At 38.0% G+C, this 26929-nt stretch overlaps 6 protein-coding genes across 11 annotated transcripts; 3 read left to right on the top strand and 3 right to left on the bottom strand.

The window, feature by feature from the left end:
• Positions 1-1911: 1911 nt before the first annotated feature.
• Positions 1912-3813, top strand: LOC111810646. Its single transcript, XM_023697387.1, has 2 exons — positions 1912-2788; positions 2935-3813. Exons 1-2 carry the CDS (start codon positions 2154-2156, stop codon positions 3629-3631), a joined length of 1332 nt encoding a protein of 443 aa, XP_023553155.1. The 5' UTR covers positions 1912-2153; the 3' UTR covers positions 3632-3813.
• A 197-nt stretch (positions 3814-4010) lies between these two features.
• Positions 4011-7587, bottom strand: LOC111810437 (dentin sialophosphoprotein). Of its 4 annotated transcripts, XM_023697144.1 has the most exons (3): positions 7310-7587; positions 5530-5970; positions 4011-5460 (listed from the first exon to the last, which is right to left on the bottom strand). In XM_023697144.1, exons 2-3 carry the CDS (start codon positions 5926-5928, stop codon positions 4288-4290), a joined length of 1572 nt encoding a protein of 523 aa, XP_023552912.1. In that variant the 5' UTR covers positions 5929-5970; positions 7310-7587; the 3' UTR covers positions 4011-4287. The 4 variants fall into 4 exon arrangements, with proteins under 4 accessions (XP_023552912.1, XP_023552910.1, XP_023552911.1 ...); XM_023697142.1 differs by having other exon boundaries at positions 4095-6022; XM_023697143.1 differs by having other exon boundaries at positions 4095-5966.
• A 1477-nt stretch (positions 7588-9064) lies between these two features.
• On the top strand, positions 9065-11638 carry LOC111810522 (probable xyloglucan endotransglucosylase/hydrolase protein 10). Its single transcript, XM_023697227.1, has 4 exons — positions 9065-9296; positions 10174-10274; positions 10370-10563; positions 11114-11638. Exons 1-4 carry the CDS (start codon positions 9110-9112, stop codon positions 11514-11516), a joined length of 885 nt encoding a protein of 294 aa, XP_023552995.1. The 5' UTR covers positions 9065-9109; the 3' UTR covers positions 11517-11638.
• A 646-nt stretch (positions 11639-12284) lies between these two features.
• On the bottom strand, positions 12285-16017 carry LOC111809817 (protein trichome birefringence-like 13). Its single transcript, XM_023696252.1, has 6 exons — positions 15561-16017; positions 15126-15303; positions 14289-14429; positions 13322-13442; positions 12971-13105; positions 12285-12695 (listed from the first exon to the last, which is right to left on the bottom strand). The coding sequence occupies exons 1-6, from the start codon at positions 15979-15981 to the stop codon at positions 12438-12440; spliced, it is 1254 nt and encodes a 417-aa protein (XP_023552020.1). The 5' UTR covers positions 15982-16017; the 3' UTR covers positions 12285-12437.
• Positions 16018-16799: 782 nt separating this feature from the next.
• Positions 16800-19594, bottom strand: LOC111810429 (protein FAM133). The gene is made up of 5 exons (XM_023697134.1): positions 19214-19594; positions 18267-18444; positions 17774-18029; positions 17279-17626; positions 16800-17167 (listed from the first exon to the last, which is right to left on the bottom strand). The coding sequence occupies exons 2-4, from the start codon at positions 18433-18435 to the stop codon at positions 17323-17325; spliced, it is 729 nt and encodes a 242-aa protein (XP_023552902.1). The 5' UTR covers positions 18436-18444; positions 19214-19594; the 3' UTR covers positions 16800-17167; positions 17279-17322.
• A 1150-nt stretch (positions 19595-20744) lies between these two features.
• LOC111810428 (LL-diaminopimelate aminotransferase, chloroplastic-like) lies at positions 20745-26645 on the top strand. 3 transcript variants are annotated; one of them, XR_002817398.1, is made up of 11 exons: positions 20745-20868; positions 20952-21062; positions 21254-21321; positions 21473-21589; positions 22204-22266; positions 22920-23024; positions 23200-23250; positions 23695-24015; positions 25123-25329; positions 26109-26457; positions 26539-26645. XR_002817398.1 is itself a non-coding variant. In XM_023697133.1 (10 exons), the coding sequence occupies exons 1-10, from the start codon at positions 20787-20789 to the stop codon at positions 26400-26402; spliced, it is 1380 nt and encodes a 459-aa protein (XP_023552901.1). In that variant the 5' UTR covers positions 20745-20786; the 3' UTR covers positions 26403-26645. The 3 variants fall into 3 exon arrangements, 2 of the variants coding, with proteins under 2 accessions (XP_023552901.1, XP_023552900.1); XM_023697133.1 differs by having other exon boundaries at positions 20745-20863; positions 20986-21062; positions 26109-26645; XM_023697132.1 differs by having other exon boundaries at positions 26109-26645.
• The last annotated feature ends 284 nt before the right edge of the window (positions 26646-26929 follow it).

Raw genomic sequence — 26929 nt, 5'->3', positions numbered from 1 at the left:
GAAAAAAAAAAAAAAAAAAAACTCTATTTAAAAGATTAAATTATTAATTTAACAAAATAATTAAGTCCAAATATTAAGAAAATATATGGGTCTCGTGAGTCATTTGTAGGTTTGAATTTGATGTAATATTGTACATAAAAAATAATTGGAGTTTTTATATTTTACAGGTTTTAAATATTTTGTTAAAAAAATTAGAAAAAAGAAAAATAAAGGATTAAAACCAAAATAAAAATTGAAAGCTATTGCTAAAATTATTTTTAAAAAATGCCAACAAAAAGAAACCAAAGCAGTAAAAGTAGTAGTAAATAATTTACAATTATTGTAATTCAAAAAAAGGAAAAAAATAAAATATTTAAAACATTATTTATTTATTTATTTATTGGAGCTGATCTGACAGCTTGAGCTGTGCAAAAATAGTGTCGTACAAAAATAAATAAATTAATTAATTCTGGAGGTGTCGTTCTGATCCTTAACGCAATCAGCGGGAGGGGCACTCAGAAGAACAGAACTCGCTACTTCAGAAAACGACACAACACATCCCCAGCCGACATGTCGACCTGAGTTGGGTGTCAGAGATCAAACCCACCTTGAAGTGGGTCCCAGATACGTTGGATACTGACATGTGTGGGCCCCTTCCATACGTGGCAATAGTGAAAACGACAACATTTCTTGGTCGGATATGACGTGGTCGTATGGCAGCGTACGTGCGGAAGTCTTTAGCTAATGCCTTTTCCAGCTCATTTTCTTTTTAATTAATTAATCTTTTTATTATAAATGTAATGTATATTCATTTTGCTTTAGAATCTCCCACCATATATTTTCCTTATTCATCCTCAGCTGCCAGGTCAAATCGCCTGATTTCTTCCCTCTGTGAGCTTGCTTCCTTCTTCCGCCACGTGTCCCCAACCATTTATTTTTTAATCATTATTTTATTAACATATTTAAATATATGAACATTAATTTTTTTTTAATGCAAAAAACCTAACCATCCTAATAATAAAAATTAAAAATTAAAAAATGAAATTTCATCAATTAAAGAATATATATATATTTTATAAAGATAATTTTGTCATCAGCGTCATATCATTCAATTCACGTGAAAATTAATAGGGAGATGACCTTATTTGACGACATCCTCTTAACCATTGAGGTGGGCCTTCACCCATTTTGGGTTGAAACCGTCTGATTCTCTACGAACTCTTTATGGAGCCTGAAAACGAGTTGCATTCCTTCGTTCATTACATACCTGATAAAAAATGTGAAGGCTTCTACCATCATGTTCGGCTCAAATGATCATCCATCTTAAGTCCGTGAAGCTACCCTTCTTGATCTTTATTTTTATGTACTAAAACAAGCCGATATTAATAATACACTAGATTAATATAACCATTAAGAAAAAAAAAACACCCTTTTTCATTAGGGAAATTTGAACAATTTTGTGCAACAAGTTGTCACGTGTTATTGCTAAGATGATTGACATGGAAGAAATTTAGGCACTTTATAAGCAGCATTGCTTCTAGAAATCAGTCCTATTATTTTATTTGCTTTTAGCAACTAATATGTCAATAATTTTTTAAATAAAAAAAAAAATATTACAAAATATAACCAAAAAAAAATTAATTAAAACATTACAACTCATAAAAGGAAGACCCACTAATATACAACCTTTTAAACTATTTTTTTACCATATGGATATTGTATTATAAAAATAAAAATAAAAATAAAATAAAATAAAAATAAAAATAAAAATAAAAGGAAAAATATTTAGTCTTAATTAAATATTGAAGCTAGAAGAATTGGAAAAGAATAATTGACCCATTTTCCAAATATGGAGACTATTAAGATCATATAATTTAACCATTTTCCTTAAATATTTATTTAAATAATATTTTTGGAAAAAAAAAAAAAAAAAAAAAAAAGGGGGATTTTAGTGGGCTTGTGGGACCGGCCTCACAGTAGCTCTGCTGTATCCGAAAACAGCCAGCTATGGCTTCCAGCCTGTTTCATCTTCACATCCTCAATGCTCCCTTATTATCTTCAATCCCCTTCTTCTCTCTTCCCATTCACTTCTCGCCGGCGGACTCTCTCTGTTCCCTCTACCTTCTCTTTTTCTCCCGGCGTTCTCTGCCGGCACTGCCTAAATCGACTTCCTCATGGATCCCTGCCCCTTTCTTCGGGTTCTCGTCGGGAACTTAGCCCTCAAGTTTCCGGTCGCCGCCAAACCGTCTTTCTCCGGCGTGCATCCATCGAGTTCTCCGTGCTTTTGTAAAATTAAACTGAGCGATTTTCCGACGCAGTTCGCTACTGTTCCTCTCGTCGTCGACGGCGAAACTTCCGGCGTGAATAGTTCTTCTTCTGTACTCGCGGCCTGCTTCAGCCTCAATAAATCTCAGATTGAGAAGCTTGTTTCTAAGCGGAAAGATTTGTTAGTGAAGATTGAAGTCTACACCGGCCGTCTTGGTCCGGTTACTTGCGGCGGTGACCTCTTCGGAAGCTCCGCTAAGTTACTCGGCCGAATCGTTGTGCCGGTGACTGGTTCGAGTTTGTCAGAAACTAAACCGTGCGTGTTCCAGAACGGATGGACCGGAATCCGTGGAGGCACAAAAGGTTACTCATCGGCTCAATTGCACTTGACGGTTCGCGCCGAGCAGGACCCGAGATTCGTGTTTCGGTTCGACGGTGAACCGGAGTGCAGTCCTCAGGTTTTTCAGGTGCAAGGAAGTGTACAGCAACCGGTTTTTACTTGCAAATTCGGTTTTAGAAACGAGCGTGATTGGGATCGTTCAAGGTGCGTTCACGAATCTTTCTTGATCTTCTGTTTGTTTCCCGAGAAAATGCAAGAAACGTGCGAAGAAAATCGACGAACAGAGAGAGAAAATTAATTCGTTTTGTTTTTCTGTTACTGAATCTCGATTCGCTAAATCTTAATTGCAGGTCGTCAATTACAGAGCAAAGTAGCACCTCGAGGAGTTGGTTACCGAAGATCGGATCAGAGAGGGACCAATCGGCGAAAGAACGAAAAGGATGGTCCATAACGATCCACGATCTTTCCGGATCGCCCGTCGCCGCCGCGTCCATGGTGACACCATTCGTACCGTCGCCAGGTTCGCACCGTGTAAGCCGGTCAAATCCCGGCGCCTGGCTAATTCTCCGCCCGGTCGACGGTAGCTGGCACCCGTGGGGCCGCCTCGAGGCATGGCGGGAGAGCGGCGGCTCAGATTCAATCGGCTACCGATTCGAGCTCCTCCCCGCGACCTCCGCCGCCGCTACGTTAGCGAACTCCACCATAAGCTCGAGCAGCGGCGGGAAGTTCACGATCGATAAGACCGGCAGCGCGTCGCCAGTGATCAGCCCTAACGGAAGCTTCGATCTCGGGTCTGGATCAGGATCTCGACCCGGATCCGGGGATTTCGGGTACTTGACGGCGTATCAGTACAAAGGATTTGTGATGTCGACGAAGGTGGAAGGGATGAAGAAGAAGAATAGGAAGGCAGAGGTGGAAGTGGCGGTACAGCACGTGACATGCACGGAGGACGCCGCGGTGTTTGTGGCGTTGGCGGCGGCGGTGGACCTGAGTATGGACGCCTGCAGGCTGTTCTCTCAGAAGCTAAGGAAGGAGCTGAGGCAATGAAAAGGCCTATTGTCGTTTCGCGTGAATGAGCTTGTCGTTTTGGAATTTCAGACATTTTTGAATTTTTATATATTCATTTTATTTTTATTTTATTTTTCAATAGTTGAGTTGTATTTTTTGTACAGAGGGAGAGATCAATAGATGCACGATTCTTATATTATATTATTTATTTATTTTTGTAATATTATAAAGCAAACCCATGAGAAGAATTGGAGGATTAAGAATCCTATGTTGGTGGTTGTACTATATCACAAAAATAATCCATAAATGTCTATAATAATAGATATATAATATAGTTTCTAATCATAACTATCAAAGTATTAAACTTTATATTATAAAATATAACATAAAGTCTAATGCTTTAAAATATTTAGAAACGTTTCTCAAACGTATTTACTTTGTTGCAAGATAAAAAATCTTAACGTCGTTTGATATGTAGCCATGGATCCTAAGGAAGTTGTAAAAAGAAACGTGTGAACTGAGACTCGAACATATCCACACTGGTCCAGTTCATCCATCGTGTACGTTCCAATTTCCATTCAAAATTTTAAAACGCTTCTACGAGCGACCCACGTGCACATCCCTTCGTCCTATGGCTCATCTTCTGAGTATAAATTATCAAATTCTCAATTACAAGACACACTCTGCAGCAATCCTCATTCTGCTGCAGTCTCTTCACTATTGTCAATCTCGATGTCTGGAAGCGTATCTAGATCCACCCGTTCGGTTACATGGGAGTCGTTAGAATCAAGACGATCGTCTTGAACTGGGTCCTCAATGTGGTTTGTCGAGTTGGAGCTATCGTCGTTGGATTCGCCATCGTCTTCCGACTTGTCGTTATGAGTAGCTTCACTATTCTCCTTGGGTATCATGGTCGGTAAGACATTCTCCGGTTCGTTTGTTCTGTTGTCTTTCTTCGTTTTGGATGTCTCGTCGTCTGAAACAGTAAGATCTGGCTTACTCGTGATGTTTCGGGTCTCGCCTTCAACCTCATTTGGCTGAGATGCAGAAGTGCTGTTCTCCAAAACCTTGTCATTCATATCTGTGAGTATAGACTGAAGAGATGTTTCATTCTTAGCAGCCAAATTGTCTATGATTTCACTTTGAGTATGATTCAAATCAATTTCTGTTCCCTTCTGCTGAGAAGAATCTGCATTCTCTACATTACTTGTATCAGTAGTTGCAGAGGATGTATTATTGCTTGATTCAGGTTGATCATTGGATTGAGCGGTCGGGATTGAGTCTTGAACTGAAACATCAGTAGGGAAGGACGTGTTTTCGCTGAGCTTCACATCACTGAAATTCTCGTTCGTTGAAGTTTCATTGTTAGCCGTTTTATCTACTTCCTCGGTTAACCGTGAACGAATCGCTTCGGTTTCATTTGATTCACTGTTCTGTTCTTTGTTATTCAGCTCTGCATTCTCACTTGAACTTTCTAAACTCACGTCGTCTGTCGAGGTGGTAGAGTGGTCGTCATGGGCCACGGCACTAGATGCATCGTCCCCCTTGTAGTTTTCCTCCCGTGCCTCATGAGTGATCGGATCACCATTGTCGTTCTCCTGCTCATCAGAAGAATTCTCATCTCCTCCTGCCTCCTCATCACCGTCTTCTTTCAATCTCTCATCGTCCGCATTCTCACCTTCATGATCGGATTCATTATCGGACTTCTCTCGATCATTCTCATTCATATCGTCATCGCCACCTCCTCTCCCATCATCATCGGTCTCCTCTTCATCTTCATGCTTGCTTCCTTCATCCTCCTCATCGACTGACTCGTTTTTCAGTTCTTCACGTCCCTCTTCTACCTCATGCTTGCTTCCTTCATCCTCCTCATCGACTGTCTCGTTTTTCAGTTTTTCACGTCCCTCTTCTACCTCATGCTTGCTTCCTTCATCCTCCTCATCGACTGACTCGTTTTTCAGTTCTTCACGTCCCTCTTCTATCTCATGCTTCGAGTCTTCCTCCTCATCGACTGCCTCGTTTTTCAGTTCTTCACGTCCCTCTTCAACCTCATGCTTTGAGTCTTCCTCCTCATCGTCCTCTTGCTTCGAGTCGGGATGAACTTCCTCAACATGTGGGTGAAGCTCTTTCCTTCCAAATTTCAAAACATCCCCTCCATCCCGAGTTCTTATCGTTATTTCATTATCTTTCTGGTCGAATCCTTTCTTCTTGTCATGGGAGCGCTTCACCTGATAAACTAACCAAAAGCAAACACCAACCAACAGAACAATCTGCAGAATATGCTTCACTTTGATGCCTTTCGACCTGCTGCTCCGACCCGGTAATTTCTTCAACATGATGAATTTCCCCCGTCGAAACCCTTATATTTTTACTTCTTTCTACAAAATAATCAAACGTCAGAAGCCTAGAAACATTCTTCTTTGAACAAGACTACACCAATAACAGAGGAGACAAAGAAAACAATGGAGTGTTGCTAATTACATATCCAAAGGAATCTGATTCTGATTTGGCCCCTGCAACTAAGCTCAACTGAAGTAAAAGATTATCAATTTTAACTTAAGAAATAAAGCAGAAAAGGAACGCCAATTTTATAGCAAAGTCGTATTTCTTCCACGAAAAACGTCTCTTGCATCTCTTCAACTCCCCTCCGAAACGAGACACTCGACACACTTCAGACTCTTTCCTTCTTTTAGATTTCTCAATAATCGAAAAGACGAGCAGAGTATCTGTCAGATCTCACATTGGTTTGAGAGGGAGTGTGGAAACCTCTCCCTAGTAAACGCGTTTTAAAATCGTCAGGCAATACATAACGGGCCAAAGCGGATGATATTTGTTAGCGGTGGGCTTGGGCTGTTACAAATGATATTAGAGCTAGACACTGATGGTGTACCAGTGAGGACATTGGGCTCCCAAGGGGGTGGATTGTGAAATCCCACGTCGATTGGAGAGGAGAACAAAAAATTCCTTATAAAAGTGTGGAAACCTCTCCCTAGGAGACGCGCTTTAAAACCGTGAGACTGACAACGATATGTAACGAGCCAAAGTGGACAATATTTGCTAACGGTGGGCTTGAGCTGTGTCACAATAGGCAACCAAGCTTTCTACACGCTTTATAGCTAAGCCATTGCAGTCAAAACTGCAATCTAACCATCCAAACTAAAGACATTACTTCAACTGGAAAAGCAATTTTCGACCACCCCCCGCCCCGCCCAGCCCCGCCTCGCCCCGGCATCCAAGAAAACCATAGCCTTGCTTGCTCTTGGGTGCAAGCCAACGCCAAGGCTACAGTGCCAAGAGGCCAGAAACTTGTTGGATATTTACATCCCAGTAGGAGGACACAGAGTTTCAAAAGACATCTGAATTCACAACTTTCCAGTTTTACAGATTTTAGAGGCTATCACAATCATGAGAGACTAACAATTACAATATGTAAAGTGCCTAACAAATCCTTACAACCACAATCCAATCTCTGAAGAAAACTTAACAATAACTCCTACATAAACCCTAACCGAAGGAGATAAGCAAAACACCAAAATCAGCCCCAAAATTCTTCCATCCACAAAGAAATGAAGCAAATAGAAGCAAAATTTAAAAATCTGAAACGAAATCAGTTCCAAGAAGAATCGAAAACTCGAAGGCTAAATAGTTCAGTAGGAAATTTGACGAGAACAGTAAAACGTAAATAGTGAAGAACAGGGGGGCTGAAGCCAGAAGTACCTGGAAGAAGATGAATCAGAGCTTGCAATAATGGCGAGGAAGATGCGGCAATCAGAGCATCTTCACCGTTTCAACCATGGCGGGAGTTGGAGAGACTACGAAAGTTCGTGTAGTGGGAGAAGAAGAGATCGGATTCAATACCAAGAAACTGCAATTTTCTTTAAAAAAAATTTGAGGAAAAAGGATCAAATATTGTGAGGATGGAATTGCAATTTGCCTGACCTTGAAAAGCAAAACAACCGTGACCCATTACCCCATCCGCCATTAATTGGAGTTGTTGGCTGATTGAAGTAAGAAAAAAGATGCATGAAAATGGAAATGTTCTAATTTTTATTATTTCTTTTTGTTTTTTTTGTTTTTTTTGTTTTTTTTTTTTTTGTGGAGTTTAATGAGAAGTAGGTATCCCATGTTCATGATCTGTGTCAGAGTGTTCAAATTTTCACTCCTAACGGATATTATTTTTTTTTTTTGACTTTTTGTTCAAAGAGTTTCTCTCAAGGTTTTAAAATGCACATCTACTAACTGAATTTGTGAATGGTTGGCTCGTCTCGATATTCATGCTCTATGAAGAGGATGGTTAGCTGTGTGATTTGGTTATATGTACATGAACCCGAGATTTGTATTTAAATATATTGGGTTTGGGACTTTACAAATAATATCAAAGCTAGTTATAGTGTGGGAGTGAGGTCCCACATCGATTGGAAAACGAAACGAAACACGTCTTATAAAGGGTGAAAACCTCTCCCAAGTAGACACGTGAGATTGACGATGATATGTAATGGACTAAAGGTTGACGATGATACGTAACAGACTAAAACAGACAACATCTACCCGTAGTGACATAAAAAATGTAATATGTTAGAATACTTGTTTTGAGTTAGCGTAGCTGAGACCCGACAAATAACCTCCTCAAGCTATATTGGGCTTATTGGGCTTATGGGACTTCTTATTGGGCTTATGGGACTTACTTAGTGGGCTAAGCCAATCGGCCCACTTAGTTCCACTATTATCTAGCCGAGTTTCAATTATTTGTCGAATTTATTTCTATTATATGAATGAATTATTAAATATTATTTGGTTGTTTAGAGAGGAAATATTATTTGCCTTAGGTTTTGTTTTTAATTAAAATCATTAAATGAAAGCTTAGTTTGGAAGATACTCAAACTATCCAACTCCTACACTAATTAATTACTCTTATTAAGCAATTAAATTACCATATACCTTTTCTTATTTATTTATTATTCTACTTATACCCGACCCATCAACAACCTTATCTGTAACGCTCATGTCTACTCATTACTCCTATCTTACTTATGTCTCGTTTCCTCTTCAATGTACGCATCGCGTGGCCTAATGGGCGTCTCTTGAGTGTCGTTGCTTTGCTTGACTTGACAGGAGGGTCACAACCTACTTTCTTCATAATATGTTTATGACGTTCTCCCCCACTTAAATTAGTCATCGTACTCGATGACTATATATAATACTCGAGAGCTAACTCCAACCGTGCAACCGAAAAAACTATAAAATAAGAACAATAAAACCGAAATACTCGTAACAACGAAAGGAGGGAAGGAATCAATTAAAAAGTTTAAAAAAGAAAGAAAAAAAGACAACACATCTTACAAGGATTCTAACAACCAGCATTTTTGTTTGCTTTTCTCTAAAGATATTCTTTCTTAACAAAAACTTGTTTTCTTAGGCTTCTCAATGTTTTTTACAAATGTTATATATACAAATAGCTTCTTCATGTTTTTGTATTAAGCAACCAAGGCATTGATCATTAGAGGAGAAAAGAAAGCAATGTTTGAATGTGTTCAAACCATCATCTTTTTTGGAGTTTTCTTTGCATATTTGATTCAATTTTCTTCTGCTTCTGTTGTTTCAATTGGGGACTATAATAAGGATTTCTTTGTTACGTGGTCTCCTTCCCATGTGAACACTTCCGTCGATGGTCGAGCAAGAAACTTGAAGCTCGATAATGATTCAGGTAAGGGTGTTCGAGAAACTTAATGACTTCAAAATTTTGTTCAACTTTCTTTTTTTCTTCCCTCGTTCTCTATCGTTATTGATCCTCTGAGTATATTGCTAGTAAATATTGTCCTCTTTGAGTTTTTTCTTTCGAGTTTCGGGCTTCCCCTCAAGGCTTTAAAACGCGCTAGGGAAAGGTGGAAACACTCTTATAAAGGATGTTTCACCCCCCTTCGGGGCCCAGCGTCCTTATTGGCACATTGCCTCATGTCTACCCACCTTCGAGGAACAGCCTCCTCGTGTCTACCTCCCTTCGGGGAACAGCCTCCTCGTTGGCACATCGTCTAGTGTTTGGCTCTGATAGCATTTGTAACAGCCCAAACCCAATGCTAGCAGATATTGTCCTATTTGGACTTTCCCTTTTAGGTTTCAGCTTCCTCTCAAGGCTTAAACGCGTCTGTTAGGGAAAGATGGAAACACCCTTAACCCCATTCGGGGCCAGCGTCCTTACTGGCACATTACCTCGTGTCTACCCCCTTCGGGGAACAGCCTTCTAGTTGGCACATCGCCTCGTGTCTACCCCCCTTTGGGGAACAGCCTCCTCACTGGCACATCGTCCGATGTCTGGCTCTGATAGCATTTGTAACGGCCCAATTCCACCACTAGCAAATATTGTCCTCTTTGGGCTTTCCCTTTCGGGCTTCCTCTCAAAGCATTAAAACGCGTCTGCTACGGAAAGGTTTCCACACGCTTACAAAGGGTATTTCTTTCTCCTCTCCAACCAATATGAGATTCTCACATTTAGATATTAGGTTAAAATATCATTTGGATCTCTACGCTCGGGATAAAACGAGTCCTTATCATAATAGTTTAAGATGCTTTTGTGTCATTCATAGGAGCTGGTTTTGCATCAAATGAGATGTTCTTATTTGGTCAAATGGACATGAAGATCAAGCTAGTTCCAGGCGATTCTGCTGGCATAGTTGTGGCCTATTATGTAAGTGGTCTTGTTTTCATGTCTTTACATGATTTCTTTTTTTTTTTATGTTTATGTGAAACATTATTTGATGAATTGTGTATATATATACATAGCTGACGTCCGATCAACCGAACCACGACGAAATCGACTTCGAGTTCCTTGGCAATGTGGAAGGGCAACCCATTATTCTTCAAACTAATGTCTTTGCTGATGGGTTCGATGATAGGGAAGAAAGGATTAACTTGTGGTTTGATCCAACAAAAGACTTCCATACATACTCAATTCTGTGGAACATTTACCAAATTGTGTAAGAAAATCACTCTTATCAACTCTTCTCGGTTTCTGCCTCTTAATTTTTTTCGCCTAAGTCCATTACTAGCCGTCTCTTTTTGGCTTCCCTTCAAGATTTTTAAAACGCGTCTGTTAGTGAGAAGTTTCCACACCCTTGTAAACAAATGTTTCGTTCTCCTCCCAACCGACGTGGGGTCTCACAATCCACCCCTCCTTCAAGGTCTAACATCCTCGTTGGCACTTATTCTCTTCTCCAATTGATGTGGGACCCCCTAATGCATTCCCCATTGGGGTCAAGCATCCTTGCTGGCATGCAACCTTGTGTCTACTCTCCTTCGGAGCTCAATCTCTTCGCTGGCACATCGTTTAGTATCCGGCTCTGATACCATTTGTAACAGCTTAAGCCCATCAGTGATAGATATTGTTTTCTTTTGGCTTTTCCTTTCGAGTTTCCCCTCAAGATTTTTAAAACCCGTGCTTGGATAAGATAATCGTTTCGCCATCGAGAAGAAACATACCATAAATAAGACGATAGATTGAGTTTTTTTTCTTCTTTTTTTTGACAGGTTCATGGTGGATTGGGTGCCAATCAGGGTATACAGAAACCATGCAGACAAGGGGGTGGGGTACCCAAGGTGGCAACCAATGAGCCTAAAAGTGAGCCTATGGGACGGTAGCAGCTGGGCAACAGGGGGTGGAAAGGACAAAATTGATTGGTCAAAAGGGCCTTTTATTGCTTCTTTTGGGGACTATAAGCTTGATGCTTGTACTTGGAGAGGGAATGCAAGGTTTTGCAGAGAAATTTCAAGCAAAAATTGGTGGAATTTGCCCAAATACAGCACTTTATCATCTTCTCAAAGAAGGCTCTTCAAATGGGTCAGAAAGAACCATTTGGTTTATGATTATTGCCAAGACAATTTGAGGTTCCATGGCCAACTTCCTAAGGAATGTTCTCTTCCCAAATACTAAATCAACCAAACCCCATACCGTTCTTCGTTTTTGATTCCCTTTGTTCGTTTTTGTTATTTTTCATATGGTAATATATATCTCTATCGATGCTTGATGTATAAATATACTTGTGTTTTTTGTTCGGGATCGAGTTTTTTTTTATAGTTCAGGAAGCTAACAAATTTCTTATGAATGGACAAGATACTATACGTTAAACCATTTATTAAAATCTTAATGTTTAATATAGTTTCTTAATCTAGATGAGATGAGTTGATCGAGATAGGAGGCAGGAAAGTACATTTTTTATTTAGTTATAAAAAAAACAGAGTTTGCATTTTTTTTATTTGAACTTTTGATGAAATCACAAATAATTTATACTCGTTTGATAAGTTTTTAGAAACAAACTATTGTGTTCAAAGAGCCTGCCGCTATGTTTTCACCATATGGGCCGCCTGAGTAAACCATGGCGCAGTCGTTCTTCCTTTGGTTGGCATAGGCGAGAGCGAAGGCGGCGAGGGTGTCATTCCATGTCACGGGGCTGACACCGACCTCCGTGCGAGCACGGTTGTGTAATGCAAGGTAGTCTTGGGGGGAGTTTTGAGCTTGGGTTTGGCTTAGGATTAAGAGCATGGCAGTGGCAGTGGCTAAGAAGACGGCCATGAGAAGGTTTTGAGTCCACATTTTGATGAAGATTAGGGAGGGGAGGGGAGGGAATGGTTTGAAGTAAATGTCAACAAAATTATATTCTAAACTATATACAACATGATTGTTTTATATAATTTAGAATATTTAAAACCTTATAACCAAAGTTGAGAATATAATTTGCTGAACAGGAAGAACGCTTCTCTTCAATCCTACCAAGTTTCAATAAATATGATCCAAGAACACTTCTAACAGATCAAAAAAAGAATGAAATTTCAGGGTGTTGAAGGAAAAATTATACTAACTTCTTATGTTGTATAGATGCTGTATGAACATGTCGTTCCATGTGTCGGTGAGTCCCGGCAAGCACCAATGCATACAATCGTCGTGCTTCTTTCCACCAGCTGAGGCAGGATGTGCATCTGCCCTCAACTCACTCATGGGAGTTATGTTCAAAATATGGAAACTAGTTCCATTGAGGGCCTTGACGAGGTGCTTGTTTACGAGACGAACCTCGACATTGGTTCCATTATTCCTCGGTGCAAACAGATCCTCAGCCTGAAAACAAAAATGATATGGGTTTGTAATGCCTCTGGTCCACCGCTAGCAGAGATTGTCCTCTTTGGATTTTCGCTTACAGGCTTCTCCTCAACCTTGAAAACGCATCCGCTAGGGAAAGGTTTCCACACTCTTATAAAGGGTGTTTCGTTCTCCTCCCCAACCAATGTGAGATATCACAGGTTTCATTTCGTTCACATGGAAGAGGCACAAATTAATAATCTAAGTCTATCAGAGATTTTGTTGGAATATAGAAAAAAATGTCAATCTGTCACCTGTTGCGGAGTTAGAGGCTGCTGCCGCTGGCAAGAACCACCTTGGTACCAGTCACCTCCTTCAAAATGCCTAGGTGATTGCGTACGAAAGAATTTGATTGCACTGGGTGGCATTCTTTTCTCCACGTATGATATCTATGATGAAGAACAGATCATTCACCAAATGGTAAAGCAAAAATGAGATAAAGCACAATTCTTCCTCGTATGTTGTAGAATGTCAGTTCCTTGACAGAATACATTTCTACAGTAAAGATTGTTCATAATCAACACGTGAACAATGTCTCAAGTTTAGAATGAATGGTTGACAGATCGAAATGAAATCCAAGAGAAGAAATGAAAAAAATTATGTACCATATGTTTCAAAACCATGTCTAAGCCAACATCAGGAGGTACCGGAGGGATGACAGGGAGACCTTTCTCAAAAAACAGCATGGGTGATTTTACAGGGTCAAATTTTGAAGGCGCCCACCACCTATTTGAAGCAAGCAAAGAAGTTCAAATTATCTATCAACAAAATGAAGGAAAACTTGATAGTCGATGGATTTGGATGGGAATGTTATAAGAAACGAAGATTAAGAAAAAGGTGAACATAGTTTTGAACTACTAATACAAAATACCAACAGCACCCTGTTACAATCAAATCTTCTTAATTAAAATATCCTACTATCCATACGGATAAAAACATCACTATATGATATGAATCCAACCACTAATCGATTACATGTACCCGAAGGAGCAATTACAAGAAACAAGTCAAAGAAGATTTAAGTATCAAATCAAGAAAAGAATGGAGTGACAGTGAATATCACTAGACATTGGAAAGTGATTTGTCTTTGGTAGTTGAACTACCATTTAAGACTATTTATGTCATGTCTTATTTTCTTCCATCTTAATCTAATAGTTTTATTGATAGTTAGTAGTCGGTACTTGAATTACCATTATGTTTGAATTATCTTTTTGGCCTATTTAAAGACATTTAATATTTAAGTTTGGAAATCATGGTAGAATACAAAAATCTTATGTTTTCTTGAAATCCTACCGGTGTTATCTTTCTTTTCGAACCTTGTTTTAGGTTTGAAGTAAAATCGATTAATTGGATTAGTCTTTGTCAAGCTAATTCCAGTGAATCCATTGCAATAACAAAATTCTTGAGATCACCAGAATTTAGTCCTGTCATGATGCGGTTCTCATACACTATCAGACTTCTTCGTTATGCGAAGTTCCATGAAGTCCCCAATTTTGAATTGTATAATAAATAAACCATCGTTGTCATTCATAACATGATAGCTGAAATGAATCGAAAAACAAATGTACGTACCAATGTCCTGTGTTAAAGATTAAGATGTCATGAAAATTTGGAGCCTCGATCCATGAACTTTCTGGAATGTCAACATCAACTCTGTATCCTTCTTTATAACCCAGAGATTCCAATTTACCACCGTCAGCATTAGCTGACCACCTGACTCAAATAGAAGCAAGAACAGATACTACTAAAAGACGGAAGTGGAGAGTACAATGCAAATGAGAGAAGTGAGAACATAGCAAATTAACCAATCAGTGGCCTCAAATATATTATATATATATATATATATATTTTCTTTTGTTAATGAACAAAGTTTTTCATTAAAGAATGACAGTGCAAAAGAAAGAGGGAGAGTCATTAACCCACTTCAGATCAAACTCAACTAAGACATTCTCCCAGCATTTTTGAGCGAAAGAGCAAATTGAGAAAAATGGTAATCCTGACTTTCCTCATTTTCTTTGCTTCATTAAATTGAACCTACAAAATATGATACCCCGAAATAGTTAATCCAAATTTGCAACTCCTATACATAACAATATTCTATTCAAGAGCAATCCTGAGACCATTCAATCCCATCAGCTCTTCTCATCTCTACAGTTTTTGTTCTCTGTTGATGAACAATGAAATTGCCAATCCCAAAATGATGGAAAAAGGATAGACCATTTGGTGTAAATGCTATAGAGACAAGCTTGGCATTATGCATAGTATGGAAGGACCTAACAATTGCTAGGGGCGGATAATATCTTAATTCCTAAAAGATGAAAGGTGATGAAGAAACAGAGAAGTTTTGATGGTTACAATATGAGAAATGATGTTAAACGATAAATCAAAGTTTGATTGCTACTTACTTACCAAGCATATCGTGCCAGAATATTTGTTCTATGATATGCAACAGTAAGATTGTACTTCAGAAATGAGAATCCACGATCTGCACCAGCTGGGCGCCACTTTTTCACTTCACCCGGCACATGTTTCAGAGAACAAAAGAATGACACAAACATGTTCCTATTTAAGGAGTCGCCGACAAACCCTGCACTGCATAACATTCATAAAGTTCATATCTAGCACAATAATAGACACAAATTGATCAAATATAAAAGCATTCAATATGTCAAGAATATAGATAAAAGATCAAATATACCATAATATATAAACATGGTACTAAATTAAGAGTAGAAGGTCCTGCATTTGAATTTCTACATACTTTTCATGACAGTTAAATATAAACACAAAGCAAACCGCGGAAATAAGTTGTCAGAATGGATAAATGGGAGACCAAGCGAGTACCGATGTTAGTATTTCTAAACTTCTCAAGAAAGGAAACCGGATCAAAATGCGGAAGATCACATTGCTTCGGCTTCCAATGCCAATGAATGATTTCGAGAGCATTGGATTTATTCGCCACATAGCAGTTCCAGCCTTTGAAAATCTCTTTGCAGGTGTGATTGTACCTGGAGGTTCTCAAATTCGGGTCGTGGAACCAACTTCCATCAGAATAATCGCACGAGCTGCCCCCAGCCGCGTCCGATCTCCCGGATCTAACGCCATTGATGAATTGGAAGCTCTGATGCGGTTGTGGTGTCACGGAGGTTCTGCGGAATACCGAGAGAGCAAGAAAAATGGAAACGAAGCAGATAAGAGAGAGTAAGGGGGAAAGAGGAACTTGCTTCGCTTGGTGATGATGATGGTGGCTCTCCCTTCCCGCCATGGCCTTAGCCGGAGAATTCCATCTCTATTCACTAGCATTTTTATATATTTCTCATCGCAATTTTGAATATTTATGAAAATTGAAAAAAANTATATATATATATATATATATATATATATTAATATTATTATTATTATTATTATTTTATTTGGAGAACTTTTATTTTATTTTTTCATATTTTAATATTTTTTTCCTTTCACAATCTTGTTTTTTTTTTTTTTTTTTTTTTTTTTTTTAAACTTAAAATTATTCTCTAAGGTTGTTTTTGTCTAACATTTTATTTTTAATGAAAATTGCCCGTACAAAACAATAAAAAGCATAATATTTATAATTTTATTAATTATAATGGTCAAAATCGAGATACAATTAAATGATTCTTTGAGACATAATTGTTAAGGTGATATTTGAATATAATAGTGTACCACAAATTATATTAGAAAATAAAAATTGGATAATACCCTCGTGTTGAATAATCTTTACCATCAAGTATCACGATCATAATGATATTTATATTTGAATATAATATGCGACTAGTTGTCAATTCTTCCCAAAAGTTAGATACTATCAATCATTTTTTTTTATATTACTTGCTAGCTTATAACATTACTATCTCAAAATTACTCTTGAGACGTTTCTAAAACTTTCTCCGACCCAATTCTCTAAAACCATTTTTAAAGAACAGGACAAGAGACTTGAGCATAAGTTCACCAAGGACAAGAGACTTGAGCATAAGTTCACCAAAACATCGTGCAAGACGAATCCCAAAGACAAATACATACATACATAATCTGAGATCTCAAATATCTGATTAAGAAAAATAATCCATGGAAATATCACATCTCAATTTTCATTTAATGATCCCAGCATGTGTACAGAGAAACAGAGAGGACTTTCTGTCATTCAATCTATCTAACCCCAAGAGTTCACTCGAGAAAGTTTTCAGATACACATTGCTGCTCCTACAACTAAATTCATCATAGTGAAAAAGGCTATTTTTTTTCTAACAAAGTGAAATTCAGTGTGAGAGAGAGAGAAAAAAGAGAGCTGTTGAGCTATGACTCTATGAGCTTGTCCTGGGTTATATACAGAGCCTAGAAATGTAACTTAAATATAGTTTAAAACGAGATGCACCTTCTTCGTTAAATAGCTCGACTTATGCAGAATTCAAACCGTTCTTCATGGAGCCCTGTAACCAACAAAACAGATGCATTGGAGAAATCCAACCAGTAAGAATTCCCTAATCTCATACTTGCAGTTAAATCTATAATTATGATGCAATAGTTGCAGTGTGTGGTACCTTTAGGCATGGAGTAAAGCTGCAAGTAACGATCATGGAGGCTGTTATTTGCGGCGTTTGCTTTTCTTTGATTCTTTCCTCCTTTTCTCGGATTTGTGTTTTGACTTATGGTCCTTGCTATGCTGCTTGTGTGAACTTCTTTTCGACCGTTTTCGCCGATCACTGTCTGAGTCCTCTTCGGAAGAGCCATCTGACCTCAGAGAATTAGGCTTCTCTGGCCCATAAACAACATGTCTATCTGTAACATTGGAGCTTGTTGGCCAACTCGAATGTGTCTCATTACAAGGGGCAAGGTATGGACCAGTTTCATCCATTCGTGACCCAACTGCGCCTCTCCCACGCTTTGTCCTGCCACAAAATGAGAAAACTGATGTCAAGGTCAAGCCACTAAAAGCGTTCTAGAGTAATTGTTATCCCAGTCGCATATTAATTGAAGTATCTCGCCGACGAACAAACAATCATGTATTTCCTAGAAGAACACACAGAGAGAGATACCTTGAGTGTAAAAATTCCTCAAGTTCTTCATCTTTTAATCCTTGATTCTCCCTTAAGTCGCAATCCTCATAATCTCTTTTACTAGATGGGCTTGAACTACTGGGAATGTCATGACTGAAATCTGTGGATGGTTTGAAGCCCCTGCGGCTCCCAGAGCCATTGTTCCCCTCTCTTGACTTGCCTCTAAGCCTGTCATCCAGTTCGAGCTCCTTTTGACGAACTCTCCACATTTCATTCACTTCGACAGCTTTATTTGCTGTAATAAAAAGTATATATATCAGCTTGAAGCAACAAAAGGGCAACTATTCAAATAGAATGCACTCCTCAAACCCCAAACAAAAGTACAGAAAAGGCCAGTCATTGTTTGATTGCAATCTTTGAAGAAAACCAAGAAAACGCCAGGAGGGTATATAGCAATAGGGTTCGTATCATCAAACATAAAGATCATCTCATAAAGAAACGAAAATGTTAGAACATGAATTGAACAAACAACCTTGTTGTACGCCAAGAACAGTTGCAGTCAGGAAACGAGAATTAGGACGACCCCTGACTTTAGGATGCCGTAGATAGGCATCCACACCTTCTTTCTCAGCTTGGCGACGCAATTCTGCCGCCTCTCTCATTAGAATTGCAGCTACTCTATTTTCTGTCTCAAGATCCATTTTAGTCACCTGAGCATGTTCGTTACAAAATGTAAGTATCTTCACCATTCAAACCAACGAATATAACAGCATCCAAAGCAAAACAAAAGATAAATTTCACAATGTAGCCAGGTGCCTTACATAAAAACTAGACATGACATACAAATATACAATCAGTTTTCAGACCAAAACCAACGTCTTCAAGATCTCGATGACCAATTTAATTGCCAACCACTTGGAACTTCACACTGTTCGCAGTATGAAAATGAAAATGTTCGTTCTTCCACCTGGTTTTTTTATAGTCAGCTACCCACTAATCCGTTGGAACAGTGTTTTTGGCGTGGTTGAATCGAAGAAATAAGAAAACATAACGAAAGAAGAAAAAAGAAATTGACCGGATCAGACTTCCATGGCAAGCAATCGAGAATAGAGGGGCTGCGACCGAAAACACGGTTGGCGTGAGGGGGTATAAGAAGAGAAGAAATAAGAAGTGCCGTGGGTGAGGGGGCGTGCTGGCGACCAGCGGCAGATAGCGATAAAGAGAAAAGAAGATATCAGAGATCGATGAGTACATGCTGCTGCTAGGGAGCGAGAGAGATAGGAGAGAATAGAAATTCATGGGTTCCAGACAAAATTAAGAAATTTCAAATAATTTCCTTCACATTCTAGATGCCAAACAAAGCATTAGTAACACTGATTCTATTGCTGAAATTAATGCTATCGTTAACAGTCGATCAAAGACCCAACAGAAAATCTCAAAATTGCAACTCAAAATCAGGGTTTAGAAGCCAAACTTTACCGCTGCAGCACTCTTCAGCAGAGTCTTCTGATTGTTAGTCCTCAAACCAATGAATCAAAGAACCACAATCAGCTTTCTTCTGTGGAAGAAGCCCTCGATATCAAAGAGGAACCGAAACAGACGACGGTTGCAGGTGAGGAAGAACAAATGAAATTGAAGTGGCAGAAATCGAACTCGATCTAGACGGTGAGGACGGCGAAGATTTGCCCTCGCGCGTCGTCCGACTGGCTATTGCACGAACTCAGAAACCCTAGAGAATCGATCAAGCTCCGATCTCTGAAATTGAAAAGCGGAGAGGGGTTTCGATGCTAGATTCCTGCGGGCCTGGCTTCTTTTTGACGAATCCGACGTGTTCGTTTCCGCCTCGCCAAAGGTTAGAAGGAACAAAATAGAGGGATTTTCAAAATTTTAATGCAATTCATATTTTTAAAAAAAATAAAACAAATTTATAAATTTTTATTAGAAAAATACCTTCAAACCTTTTTAAATAGTTAAAAAAAAAAATACTTTTTTTAATAAAATACATTTAAACTTTTTTTTTAAGTAAAAAAATATATATATATTTAAAGGTATTTTTAATAAAAAGTTTAATTCTTTTAAAAAGTGAAAAAAAAAAGAAAAAATATACGTTTACATTTTTAGTAAAAAAAAATATTTAAAGGTATTATTGAAACTTTTAAAAATCTTAGAATATGCCCACAACTAGCAGATATTGTTTTCTTTGTCCCATTACGTATCGCCGTCACTCGTGGTTTTAAAACGCGTTTTCTAAAAAGAGGTTTTTACACTCTTATAAGTAATGTTTTGTTATTCTCTCTAACCAACGTGGGATCTCACCATCCACCTCCTTGGGTCCAATGTCCTTATTGTCACACCATCGAGTATCTAGCTTTAATATCATTTGTAACAACCCAAACCCTACCCCGACTAATGCTCACAATCCACCCCTCTTGGAGGTCCAGCGTCCTCGCTAACACACTATCCGGTATTTAGGTCTGATACCATTTGTAACAGTCCAAGCCCTACTTCAACCAGTGCCTCACACCATCCCGGTGACTATCTCTAATACCATTTGTAATAGCCCAAGCTTACTGATAGCAGATATTGTCCGCTTTGACCCGTTACTTAGAACTGTCAGTCTGACAGTTTTAAAACATGCCTACTAAGGAGATGTTTTCGCAACATTCTAAAAAATGTTTTGTTTACCTCTCCAAGTGAGACTACACATTTTAACAGACCAAGTACAAAATTTAAATCGGTAAGATAATGTTTTAAATTATTTCATATATTTATTATTCAAATAATATACTATGAATTTTATCAATTAAATTATTGAAATTAATTTTAATTAAAAATATTCAATGGTATTATTTGCTACTTAATAATATTAACTATTAAAAAAAAAAACAATTTACTTATATTTTAGTAAAAAATTAAAGTAATTCTAATTCGTTTATTTAATTTTATTCGAATAATTTGAAAAAGCATAGGGTTTGTGCGCTTAAAAAGCCGTCAACTTCGAAGAGTTCCTCATATTACTCAACCGAACACATTTCTTCTAGTACAAGAAAAAATGGCAGCTATGCAGAATTTGTCCTCATCTCCGCTTTCATCGTCTTCATCTGATTACTTTCGCGTTTCAACTTCAATGTCAAGTACTTCTTTAATCTCTGTTTCGTTTTGTTTTTGTTTTACATCAATCCTGACACTTCTCTGTTTGTCGTGTTTCATTGCTTAGATTTATCGTGCAAACTGTCTCGTTTATGCTACAGGAATCCGACGGTATCGTTGCCGAGAACAAGCGCCGGCGTTTGCAAGTGTGTTGCGACATCTCAAGATTCCAAAACCGGTATTGTAGAAATGGCAGTTTGTTTTTGCATGTATAGATAGATATATGAAACTTCAATTTAAAACTAATCTTGCAATGCCGGTTGATGAAAGAAATGATCTCCATGTTTCGATAACTGTAACAAGAATGAGAACTTAGCTGCTTCTACTTCATCTCCTTATTGGCGTTCTGTTGTTTTTTCTGTTCTTAAGATTACAAAACAGCGGTCTCTAGAAATGCGAACATCGCCAAACTTCAAGCTGGCTATCTTTTCCCTGAGGTGTGTGGTGCATTTTGCTCAAGGTTTAGCACTTTGTTATTGATGAATTCGAATGCTCCAGATTTTTAGTTTTCTTTTCATCTGCTAATCTCGATGTCATCGCTGTGCATTGGTTGTAGCGGTAATAGTTTATGTGTATATCCAATAATAGATTGCAAGAAGAAGGAATGCGCACTTGCTAAAGTATCCTGATGCGAAAGTAATTAGCCTTGGAATTGGTGACACCACTGAGCCTATTCCTGAGGTTATTACGTCGGCCATGGCAAAGGTAAGAATCGCAACTCTCAAATCCCTGATTATGGTTATCGCAACTCTCAAATCAGACGAAATGTTAGAATGATTGGCCAATCTGTTGAACGGTAGTTTTAGGTTTAGGGATTATGTAATTTGTATGAGAAGAAAGGTTGGTCATAATCTTTATAATATTTAGCTTAACATCATTATGGAAATATGGATCTTGCCTGTGATCGGTCTTGTCTTTCATTTGGTCCGATCATTTTTACTTGGAACAGACTCGTCTTTCTATTATCGGCTCACTAAAGTAGTAACACTGCATTGCCATCTCATTCACATTGAAATTAGTATGTTTTTTCTTACGCATATGCATGTAAAGTTTGGTCTCATTCAACTGAATTTTATGCGATTTTCAGAAACTCCTTACAAAGGTTTATGTTCTATGAAATAAAACTATTCTATGGTATCCAATTTACACATTACATTTTTCTTCAACTGCATGCATTGAATTGGTGGGCTTCTCTGGAGTTGTTTTCATGCCAGAAGATAAGAGCCTCCTGGTGACCATACACCTTATACTATTATGCATTTTGGGCCAAACAACTGTTGCTAACCCATTTTTTACTATCCTGTTCCTTTCTTTGGCAGAGATCACATGCATTGTCTACTCTGGAGGGTTACAGTGGCTACGGAGCTGAGCAGGGCGAAAAGGTATACAATTCAGTTCCTGAAAAGCTATTACTCGTGCTGCCTTTTTAAGTGAAGTTGTGCATTTGACATCTTATGCTGAAGTTTCTCGTATTTGGAAAAACTTCTGAAGTTCAACACCTTCCACACACAAACTAACAAAAAAGAAGAAAAATCTAACAAAAAGAGAACCGAGGAGAAGAAATAAGAGACGTCCGAAAGTTTATCAGCGGAGGTGGAGAGCTTATATTCTATCCAGAGTCTGCCTTAAAGTTTCCTGGATTTGTGTAACTTAACATTCAGGTTTTGTAGTTAGTGATCTTCCCTAATCGGTGAATTTTGGGTATAAATAGTGAGAAAATCCAAGCCACTCTTTTGCTCACTTTGTTTTGGTTTAGGTCCGGCAATGTTATTCTCGATATGGCATGCCTCTTTCATCAAGCTGTGCTCTCTGGCAATGATTTCTTTCAGAAATTTTTGCCACCTTAATGCTTGTTTAATTTCAAATTAAGTGCTGTCAGTAACTTGTTCATACTTAGTGAAGTATAGTAGTAATAGCTGCCTTATTGTGTTAACAAGTGTTCCACATCATTTTCGAATTGACTTGATGATTTGACTGTTCTTGGGTCATATCTTCCCATGATTGAAATTTCTAATTTACTTGTTGATTTGTATAGCCAGTGCGAGCTTTAATTAGCAAAACATTTTATAGCGACCTTGGCATAGGAGAGGAAGATATCTTTGTTTCTGATGGTGCAAAATGTGACATAACACGTCTTCAGGTATGGTTTGTTTTAGTTTGGAACATTTTTTGTCCATGTAATCTTTCTATTCTTTCTATTTTCGAACTTTTTTATATAATTTTTTTTATGTTAGTCATTCAACTTAGTTAAATATATAAAACACCTTTTGCCTGTCATCTTGTTACTAGTGAACTTCTCTTCCCACTTTTGGCAGCTTGTTTTTGGATCCAATGTGTCGATGGCAGTGCAAGACCCATCATACCCGGTGAGTTGCTCTTCACGTTATTGAAAAATTTAGATGTTTAACTAGTACACTTATAAAGTTTTCCAATCCAACTATATATGATACATAGTTAAATGATCATTTTTAAAATATCGAGCTCTTCTTTTGACAAGCATTTAGCGGTCTCATCTTTACTGTTATGCAAGCCGTATTTGCATTTTCACCATTAGATGTAACTTCCCTTGTTGGTTTNTTTTTTTTTTTTTTTTTTTTTTTTTTTTTTTTTTTTTTTTTTTTTTTTTGAAAAAAAGAATTTAGATAATATATTTGAGACCAGTACTTTTGTTACTCCATTCTCTCGCCTTTTGGATTATGTTATCTAGGTAATTATGTGGTAACATCGAAAGGCATGCGTTGTTTAGGCTGTAAAACTTCATACCAACCTCTGCCGATTTGAATTCTAATCATGAATTTGTGGAAATGTAGGCTTATGTGGACTCGAGTGTCATCTTGGGGCAGACTGGACTGTACCAAAAGGATGTTGAAAAGTATGGCAATATTGAATACATGAGGTGTACTCCAGAAAATGGATTTTTCCCCGATTTATCCAAGGTTTCCCGGACAGATATCATATTTTTCTGTTCACCGAACAATCCTACCGGCTCTTCTGCAACTAGGGAACAGTTGACCCAACTGGTGGAGTTTGCTAAAAAGAATGGGTCAATTATAGTCTATGATTCTGCATATGCAATGTATATATCAGACGATAATCCAAAATCTATCTTCGAAATTCCTGGAGCAAAGGAGGTAAATTTCATTAAGATTACTTTTTCGATGTCTGAACTTGATATTATTAGATTTACATTTTTTGGTCATTTTATTCTAATTCCATCGCAATACATTTGTGTCGTAGTTTTTAATATTTCAAAGTTCAAATATGCATCTCTGGTTACCCTATTGTTATGTATAGCTCCACTATATTGCTTGGATTCTCTTGTTTATGTCTTGTGACGGTCTGGTCTCATCATTAGATTCCAATTTTATCATTCAGAAAGCCTAATAAGAGCTTGCGTACATGTGTTATTTAATGCAAGAAAAATCAAATAACGTCAATTCTCTTGCTAAAAATGAAATTGCTTTACTATCCTTAAAAATCAAAATGTTATTGGATCCAACCATCCACGAATCTGCAGGCTGGAGTAAATTCACAATGATTGATGAGAACATTTAGACGTACTAGGTCATGAGCTAAATGTAGGAATAGCTGGCAGAGACTTTTCTCTCAAGATACTTTTGCTAGAGTCTCCCCGAAATGGGAACATTAATGTTCGAAGCATTAGTAGGGAACGGGGATGATGATAGAGTAGGAAATCAGATATGTCCTTGGGGAGGCTTGAAATTATGTATCATAAGAGATTTAGTGTAACAGCCTAAGGCCGCCGCTAGATATTGTCTGCTTTGGTCCGTACGTATTGCCATTAGCCTCATGGTTCTAAAACGTAGAAAGAGGTTTCCAAATCTTTATAATGAATGCTTTGTTTCCCTCTCCAACCGACGTGGGATCTCACAATCCACCACCTTGGGGGCTTAGCATCCTCGCTGACACACCGTCCGGTGTGGCTCTGATACCATTTGTAACAGCCCAGCCCACCGCTAGCAGATATTGTCTGCTTTTCAGCCTCACAATTTTAAAACGCCTCTACTAGGAAGAGCTTTCCATATCTTTATAAGGAATGTTTCGTTCTCCGTTTCATTCTCACATTTAGCTTATAATTTACATTAAATGTTAAGATAGAAATTTGGTTGTTTAATTGGCTTATCTGTTCGTTATTTATGTACTTTTCCATTAGTTGAGAAATGATAGCCAGTTCATGCCCTATTTTTCATTTCATGGTCTATTTTTTCATTGTGCAGGTTGCAATTGAGACATCATCATTTAGCAAATACGCTGGATTTACTGGAGTTCGTCTTGGTTGGACTGTTGTTCCTAAGGAACTCTTGTTTTCTGATGGATTTCCCGTTGCTAAAGATTTCAACCGCATTGTTTCTACTTGCTTCAACGGTGCATCCAACATTGCTCAAGCTGGAGGCCTGGCTTGTCTTTCACCAGAAGGCCTTGAGGTCGGTCTGCTTATTATAGTTTCTTCTGCCCCTTCTACCATGTTTAATTTTCTTAAAATAGATTTAAATATGTATAATAAAACTACTTTCATTAAGAGAAATGAAAGAATATACAAAGGCATACAAGAAAACCAAGACCCCTCCCAAAAAAAAAAGTCTAATACTAATGTATCAACCTAGGCCAGATATTGTCCTCTCTGGGCTTTCCCTTTTGCGCTTCCCCTCAAGGCTTTAAAACGTGTCTGCTAGGGGAAGGTTTTTACACCCTTAAGGGGGTTTGTTCTCCTCCCCAACCAATGTGGGACATCACAACTAACCTACCGAATCGTTCACCCCAATCCAAAAGAACCAGATTTAAGCTCATAATTACAAAAAGAGAGTAATAGACACCCATAATAGACATCCCATACATCCTCTCACTCCAAATGCTCCAGAAATTTACAAAGAAACTAGCATGTCAGAATTCAAGAGCACCTTCTTTGAGCCTTGCAAAACATAAGACAGTAAGCTTCCCCACACCATACAAGTGCACGGCAAGCCGATACAAAGAGTTTAGTTAAGATATTTTGAATTTCGCTAAGTATTCAAATGGGACCTTATATACCCCTAATTATATTTTCCAAGTTGTCCTTGTGCTCCATGTTGAGCTCAACAAACACAAAGCGATATCATCAACAACAATGTGGATCACTTTTATTAAACACAGTACAATTCATATTTAATGTATGCACAACAAATTACCCTGGAAATCATGAAATTGATCGAATTTCTACCTGCAGGTTATGCGTGGGGTTATCGGGTTTTACAAAGAAAATACTAGTATCATAATGGACACATTTAACTCGCTTGGATATAACGTGTATGGAGGGAAGAATGCACCATATGTGTGGGTTAATTTCCCCGGTCGGAGTTCGTGGGATGTATTTGCTGAGATACTGGAGAAAACACACGTCGTGACAACCCCCGGAAGTGGTTTCGGACCCGGTGGTGAAGGATTTATCAGGGTAAGTGCTTTTGGTCACAGGGAAAATGTTTTGGAAGCCTGCAGAAGATTCAAGCAGCTATACAAGTGAACGAAAGAAGGGAAAAGGTGATGCTGGGGAATGAATGAAAGATTGAAGTTTACAGGTAATCATCTTTCTGTTCTTCAACTCTTATCATTCTGCGTTCTTGTTTTTGACATTTAAATTTCATTTGAAATGAACAAAGCATTGCCGTTTTTGTTGGAGGGGTTTCTTTGCATGGGGAGCAAATGACGCCTATTGCATTGAGGCCTGTATGAAGTACTGGGGTAATAAAATTTGCTTGTTTATTAAGCTTTTGATAATTAACATTCGAGAACATCTAAGCAATTTTCTTTCAAGTAGTTATTTTGAATATGATAACAACAAAAGAGATACTTGTTTTGAACTATATCATTAAAGTTTCATGGATTAATTCAAATAATACTAAAACTCTAAATTTTTCGTTTTTGTAATTATTTCTTATATCAAATAATTTGAGAAGTATTTCATGGATTAATTCAAAATTATTTCTTTTTTTTTTGGTATATTTTATTTTAGGGTTCGAAACAAATTTTACAACGTCAACTGCGAATAGA

This window comes from Cucurbita pepo, chromosome LG14, assembly GCF_002806865.2.
Source record: "Cucurbita pepo subsp. pepo cultivar mu-cu-16 chromosome LG14, ASM280686v2, whole genome shotgun sequence".
NCBI classification, from domain to species: Eukaryota; Viridiplantae; Streptophyta; class Magnoliopsida; order Cucurbitales; family Cucurbitaceae; genus Cucurbita; species Cucurbita pepo.
The sequence above is the reverse complement of the archived record's forward strand: the minus strand, read 5'-3'. Positions and strand labels throughout refer to the sequence as shown.